Below are 7,963 nucleotides of genomic sequence, written 5' to 3'. Positions count from 1 at the left end.
TTACGGGTACGGTGGGTCGGTAGTACGACTAACGTTATTTTTTAGTTTTTTTTTTTTTTGGTTTGGATCGATGGGTCTGGGGTTTAGAAATATGATCCGCAGAACACGCCCAAGATTTCAGCTGTGGAGGTGTTATAAAAGTGACAGCCAATCCCATTATTTGGTTCAAAGAACCCAACAAAGCCTTTGTGATGGCAGATGCAGCTGGCGTAATTGTAAATGGCCATATCTGAATCTTAGGGGTATAAGACCTTGCCGTTTAGTACGCGCTCTTTAAGATGTCGTTAAGATTGGAAAGTTGCAATTCGTAGATTTAACGCCATTTAACATCTTCTTTTGTACTTTATGTTGAATTATTCCACAATAATTTGTAGCTATGACAAGTCGAGAAGCGAATTACTATTTATGTACCATTAAATTTCTCCAAACATATCCCAATATTTTCGGGTATATTATTCAATAGTAATGTGCTGCATTCATATATATGAAGGTTTCTACCTTCCTAATACACTCCGTCGCCGTGACAACGCATAGTATGAAACATTTCATGATAGCATCATTAACCGAGAATTCTGACATTTAGAAAGAATCCATACGATAAAACACTAATAAAAAAAACGTAATTTAACCAACAGCAGGAGATCTCTACATCCGCGTATGTGGTATATTATATAGCCATACCTATTTAGTTACCAAGCAACAAATACAAAATCTTTAATAAATAAAACAGATATCTCGCACACAAAAATATCAAAAAATAAATCAAAACAACTAAAAGCGAGATTTAAAAGTGAATAAGGAATGTTAAAATTTCTCTTTATTAACCTTGTTTTCAGCTCTTTTAATATTTCAACAAATGTTGAATAACTGATAAATCAACAGTTCTCTATTTTTCAATTTTATTACTAGCGATCAGAGGGCGCTTTTGAATACAGATCATATACACTCTACTTTTGCTGTCATCTTTTTTTTTTTTGGAAATGGAAGAGAAGGAATGGCCACACCTCAATTAACCCATCTTTCATATTTCTGCACATCTCTGTTATTTGACTCATTATTATACTATTTCGTTATTTTTCACTTTTCTCTCCATTTTGAGTGTTTTTCCATGAATGTTTCTTTCTCTCGATTTATTTTTTCTTATATCTCCTCTCACTTTTATTTATTTTATTTATCGCTCCTCCGATTCCCGTTTGAATTCATTATTTCTGGAAATATTTTTCTCTCTAGATTTTTCCTTTTCGATTACTATTTCTTCATTTTGATATATCATTTAACTTATCCTCTCTTTCCTCTGGGCCCGGCATGGCCAGGTGGTTAAGGCACTCGAATCGCAATTTGAGCGTCACGGGTTCGAATCCCTCTTACACCAAACATGCCTGCCCTTTCAGCCGTGGGGGCGTTATAATGTGACGGTCAATCCCACTATTCGTTGGTAAAAGAGTAGTCCAAGAGTTGGCGGTGGGTGGTGATAACTAACTGCCTTCCCTCTAGTCTTACACTGCTAAATTAGGGACGGCTAGCGCAGATAGCCCTCGTGTAGCTTTGCGCGAAATTCAAAAACAAAACAATCTTTCCTCTGAATTTCTGTTTTCCTGTTTTTTTTCACTCAATTTATTGTTTTCTTTGGTATACGGTTACATATTTTCTGTGACTCATCTTTTTCATGGAGTTTTCATTTCTATTGTTTTCTAGTGGCATAGTGGTAAGTCTGAAGGCTTATAACACTCACAACCGGGTTTCGATACTCGTAGTGGGCACAGCACAGATAGCCCGTTATGTAGCTGCGTCTTAACTCCAACCAAACAACTTATTTCTATAAACTGTTGTTGTCAGATACTCTTTACTCAATTTCTCTTTGCTTTATCTTCTTTCCTTCTATTGTTTATTATTTATTTCCTTTTTATGAATTTTTTATTTAATATATATTTCCTTTGGCTCACTTTTCGCTTTACGAATTTCTCTTTATTTTTCATTGTGAGATTACCGAAGCTGTTGGCAATACTAAAAATATAACCGATCGATTTTTGGCTATTGACGTCATGTCTATTGACGATTTACCGATTGAATAATCTTTCATAGCAATCTTCTATCACGCGTGTCGCGATCGTTGGAAAAAGGGTTCACTTACATTTCCTATACATCTCGTACACTTGCAGAGAAGAAATAAATAGACCTATTTAATACAAGTTATGTTTATGTTTTTTTTTTCTTTGTGCTATGAGTTCTTTTCTTCCCACACCACCCCCGGCAGCTTAGCGAAAATCTGAGAGCTCATAACGTTAAAAATCGGGTTTCGATACCCGCGGTGGGTACAGCACAGATAGCCCATTGTGTAACTTAGTGCTCATCAAGAAATAAAACACTTTCCCTACAGTGCACTACTATTAATCAAGACTCACGAAAAAAATTCAATTATTGTAGAAGTAGCTATTTTGTTCTGTATTTTGTCTATTTAATTATGTACATTTGTTTTGTAGGCTCAAACTAAGTGGGTAATTTTTCACTCGCGTTCGATCAATGCCTGAATATGTTTTTTTTTAATATCACGATCTAACTTTGATACTCAAGAACTAAGCTTAAAAAACTGTTAATTCCTTAAGGTTTTGACCAGTTTTTAGTTTTTTTACAGCATGACCAAACATTCGATATTGTTGACTCCGAAAAATGAACACAAGCCAACGCTTACATCCTTATATATAAAATAATAAATATGGGCTTGCATGTTTTGTTATCTTACAGTTTTTGCCTTGATAGCTATGTAAGTATATATATATATTGAGAGAGAGAGAGAGACAGAAAAACTATATAAATATCTTGCTCCAACATGTTCATAATGACAGCAGGACTGATTTGCTCGTATGCGTAACAACTTACACTGAAAAAGTCATCACGTAAGCGTCAGTTATCCTTTCAGTTTCTAGAAATACTATATTCTTCATTTTGTGTTGAATATCATTCAGCGTTGAATTCAGCGGGTGTACAGAGAGGAATTTCCCCTTGTCCAAAAAAAATTCCCCCTCTTTTAAGTACAGTATTTTCTATCTTATCTAACTTGAATTTTAATTCATTCCCCATAGTTTCACATCCTCTCCCCCTTCACTCCCCCGTGGAAAGGTCTGAATTCAACACTGATAACATTCGTAATCCTAATAATAACTGCAAGGAACAAGTTGCAGGTTAGGATCAGGAGGTTGTAGAACTAATAGTATTATTACTTGCAAAGTTGTTTATATATTTCCTGAACAGAAGAAAAAAGACGGGTTTGACAACCATTATTCCCTAATCACAAACCAAACAAGCTTAATATATTGTTCTTAACCAGAGATCGATACACAGCCACAAGTTACTGGAAAGACTTCTTACCCATGAAGGAGTCGTCGGTCTGTCCAACACCAGACAAAAGCATCCTAGAAATAACCAATTTTCGTTGTGAAATATGAAGTGTTCAGTTCAGCATAAAATCGAAACCCACTTTACCACTGTGTCAAGTGAATGGACGGGTGTCTGCTGCGAACTAAGCTGACATCGTTTTGTTAAGATTAGCTTTATCATCAGACAAACGAGTCACAATTCCGCTGTTGCCATGGAGCATCGTCAGGGTGACTACCGTTACTAAGCAACCGGTTTTAGTTCGCGTGCGCTCAGCTCATGCTTATTTTTGTGATGGGGGATTGATCAACAATGTGCAAGATTGAATTTTTAAACTTTCGTCCATAAAATGGTGAACGTTAAAGTGTTTAATTTAGAGTACGATATTTCTTCATATAGTAGTGTCAACAAAAACATAACACACACCTCGTAAAATACCGTTTCTGAAACTGATGACTGACTCGACTCAACACATTCGCATATCGTTATGTAAGACTGGATCTCACAATGCATTGATGTAATTTCTTCACGCCAAACGAAACAACAGTGTCTTATTTGTTATGATCAATTTATTTTATTTGACCTGTGCAAAATCAATTTGATTTCGTATTTCAAAATAAAAAGCCCGAGGCTGAAATCTTCATATCTTGATGTGTCCTGTTCTTGATACTTTTCATTACTTGATACGCAGTCTTAAAACAACACACCACTCAAGGGCATTATCTTGAACTGTTACACGAAGGCTAGAACAACCAATTACCTAGTTTCTCTTCGTTTTTAGGATTAGTATTTCATACAGTTAGTAATGCGTACATCCTTACTATCTATATGAATGTATATATGGATATATGAATGTACTGTTGCACTCAGAGTAAGGCCTGACATTACATGGTACACGGTCACGTACTTGTACCGTTGCATTCAGAGTAAGGCCTGACATGTCGTGCCATCATGTGATCGAATTTTAAACTAAGGTGTTTACTGTTATTTTATTTATAACAAGACTTACCAATTAATCATGAAATGTAATCTGTTGAAATTGGAAACTAACTTTGTATATATATATGTGTGTGTGTGTGTGTGTGTGTACATATACGCATTAGTCTAAAGCATAAGATAAATAGATCAGCGTAGATACAACTTTTTTTACGAAAGTCTTTTCCTACATGTATAAACTATACTTTACGTGGATAATACAAAAAACAACAACAATACCTTTGCACTCATTAAATGGTAAAAACCTTATAAACACTTTTACTGTTTAAAATAGTATAAGGGTGTTTTATAGTTCCTGTTGACGAATAAAATCATCTAATGGGGTTTTCAAACTACATAATCGAAATGATTTACAGGATATCATATTTTGTTTGATACGTCATTTGGGTTATCTATCACTGGTCATTTAATTCTAAACTACATACAGGCTACATTCGGTTTAGCAATATAACATCAAGGCTATCTCACAAAGGGGCAACTTAACATCAAATCGATCTCACAAAGTGGATACTTAACATCAACTCGATCTCACAAAGTGGATACATAACATCAAATCGATTCATAAAATGGATACTTAAAATCAAGGCAAGCTCATGAAGTAGCTATTTAACATTTAGGAAATGTCATTAATTTAAGCTACTTAATATTAGACAGCTGTGTGCATAGTTAAAATGTTTATGTCAAAACTTTAAATTGTCTCATACGTTTTTCGAATGTCTCGAATTTCATAATTTTACAGATGAAAATTACATTGTTTAATATTAAACAATAATATATTATATATATATAAACAAATTCATTATAATGTTAACAGTTAATTATTGTTTTTGTTTCTTAATCTCGCGCAAAGCTACACGAGAGCTATCTGCGTTAGCCGTCCCTAATTTAGCAGTGTACGACTAGAAGGAAGGCAGCTAGTCATCACCACCTACCACCAACTCTTGGGCTACTCTTTTACCAACGAACAGTGGGATTGACCGTCACAATATAACGCCCCCACGGCTAAAAGGGTGAGCATGTTTGGTGGGACGGGGATTCGAACCCGCGACCCGCAGACGGAGAGTCGAGCGCCCTAACCACCTGGCCATGCTGGGCCAACAGTTAGTTAAATATGGTTACTGTACGAGGTATGGAAATGTTTACAATTCATAGTTCAATTGGTTGCCATAACGAACACTAAGTATTATTTTGATTTTTTTTAAACAGTTATTAATCCTTAAATTACAATTGTTTTTATATTGTGTGCAAGTCTATGTTTTTGCCTGATACAGTATAAATAACTGACCAATAAAATTTGGTAATATCACTCATTTTTCTGTTTCAAATACATAGAAAGTCTCGGCATTAATTACTAGAATTAATCGCCATTTTCAAGGTAAATTTTGTAAAATGTGTTATGTGACTCATAGGTTATAAGGGAACCTTGTTACCAAGAATGTCATGGAGGAACAAGAAATTTGATGCATAAATAGTTAAGGAAAATGTGTTTTAGAAATCCATGGTTCTCATATGGACCCTGATGGGAATTCCAAGGTTAAACCAGTTAGTTAATACACCCCTTCATGGATAGATTTTCAACAGCCTAGAATAATTTACAAAGCCAACTGGCATAATTGACACAATACCAATAATTTTGCTTAGTTTTTCTGTTAATTAACAACCAGTGATTTATTTTTTTAAAAACCTAGTAGCTAAAGGAAACATATAAGAGAAGAAAAAAATCATTAACATTTATTTTACGTATTCGAAAAGGTTTGATCTTAATTACGTTTTGAAAATACGTCGGGACGTTAATACCTGAATGCCTTCAGAACGATCTGAATTGATTATTTTTGTTACTTCTATATACATCTGAAGCAACGGGCATTGCCGTAATATTAGAGATTACGCTTACGAAGCAAAGTACAAACAACATATGACCTGCGTGACAATCTGCATTGAATAAATCAGTTTTGTTTTTGCGTGAAATAATACTTCAGACGCCTTAGCACAAAATGGACCTATAAAATATAGGACTAATCAGAGAAAAAATATATATACAACATGACCTACTATTTGTACAAATGTAAAAAAAGTCAAAATTCTAACGAATCAGATCGTCGTTATATTAGAAGTTTTTGAATCCATAAGAAACACACCATAATCTGAATTCAATGGGAGTTACTTAAATATCGCTATCGCCAAAGTTATCTAAATCTGGTAAAAGTTAGTTACGAACCTGATCATTTCACATTTTTGTTATTAATAAACTTTTAGTGATAATTGTATTTTGTCTAATATAATGTAACTATGATATATAGGTAATTGTAAATACCATATCCACTAATAATGTAATGTAACTATGATATATATAGGTAATTGTAAATACCATATACACTAATAATGTAATGTAACTATGATATATATGTAACTGTAAATACCATATCCACTAATAATGTAATGTAACTATGATATATATAGGTAATTGTAAATACCATATACACTAATAATGTAATGTAACTATGATATATATGTAACTGTAAATACCATATCCACTAAGAATGTAATGTAACTAACATCTATAAGGCAATTACAAATACCATATCCACTAATAATGTAATGTCACTGTGATCTATAGGTCATTGTAAGTACAGGTCCACTAACAATGTAATGTAACTATGATCTATAGGCAATTACAAATACCATGTCCAATAAGAATGTAATGTAACTAACATCTATAAGTCCTTGTACATTTCAGATAAGTTACAGTGTAATGTAACTTGGATATATAAATCAGCGTAATTACAAGATCCTGTTAAGATGTTATGTAACAAGATTCGGGTACGTTACTAAAACTTCTTACTTATTTAACCACAATCTAACTACACGTAGAGCTAGGGTGCCCCAAAAAACACTTTTTTGAAATGTCCTAATTTTCAGGGCTAATGCCATTATGTGGATCGTTACTAAACTATTAAGACCAAAACTGGCGTAGTTGAAGAAAATAAACCATTACCTAATGGCCTTTTTGTTCAAGGAAAAAAAACAATTTTTTTTTATTAGGTTTTTTCGTTTTCACTTTTCAAGGTCAAAATTTGATTGAAAGACGTGTGTGATGGCTCAAAATGTTAATTACGCACTACATAATGTTATCTAACTTTAAACAATAAAAGATTATGTTAATGTTTGTTGTGATGTACCTCAAAATGTACCTACTTTCTAGTCTTTTATATTTATTTGTAAATTATTTTCTAGATAAGTTTTGTTGAATATATCAAATAATAAATGAACTATAAATATTGAGAATAACTAAGAATAAGCAAAGGAACATTTATCGTTAAGTAAAATAGTTTGTTTTGGAGTTTACAGAAATTTAATGCTAAAAAATTAAGAAAATATTTAAAAAATTATTTAAATCAACTAAACCCAAAAAATCGGAACATCATTTAAAGGGAGAAATTTGTTCTAAACATATGGTGATAGTGATGATGATGAAAACTTATTTATATAAGTATTTATTCAGTGATAGAGACTCTTTCGAGCAAACTGGATAAAGTTTTCGGTGAGAATCTACTACTTGTAACATGAATTGTTGTTGCCGTCGATTATTGGTTAA

The 7,963-nt window shown here is 33.2% G+C and overlaps 1 protein-coding gene across 2 annotated transcripts in view; it reads right to left on the bottom strand.

Annotated features, from left to right (window-relative positions):
* The window catches only part of LOC106460019 (putative thiamine transporter SLC35F3), a 54,249-nt gene that overhangs the window by 11,302 nt on the left and 34,984 nt on the right, over window positions 1–7,963 (bottom strand). The window contains exon 1 of one of the 2 annotated variants that reach the window (XM_022386619.1): window positions 3,367–3,645. The exons of the other annotated variant lie outside the window; for it this stretch is intronic. Coding sequence (XP_022242327.1) covers window positions 3,367–3,409 — 43 coding nt within the window. The 5' untranslated portion in view covers window positions 3,410–3,645. Of the gene's footprint in view, window positions 1–3,366; window positions 3,646–7,963 lie in introns of those variants that run through there. 2 annotated transcript variants of the gene reach the window in all.

Source organism: Limulus polyphemus, unplaced genomic scaffold (assembly GCF_000517525.1).
Source record: "Limulus polyphemus unplaced genomic scaffold, Limulus_polyphemus-2.1.2 Scaffold694, whole genome shotgun sequence".
In the NCBI taxonomy this organism is placed as follows: Eukaryota; Metazoa; Arthropoda; class Merostomata; order Xiphosura; family Limulidae; genus Limulus; species Limulus polyphemus.
Note: the sequence above shows the minus strand (reverse complement) of the source record. Positions and strands in the feature narration are given on the sequence as shown.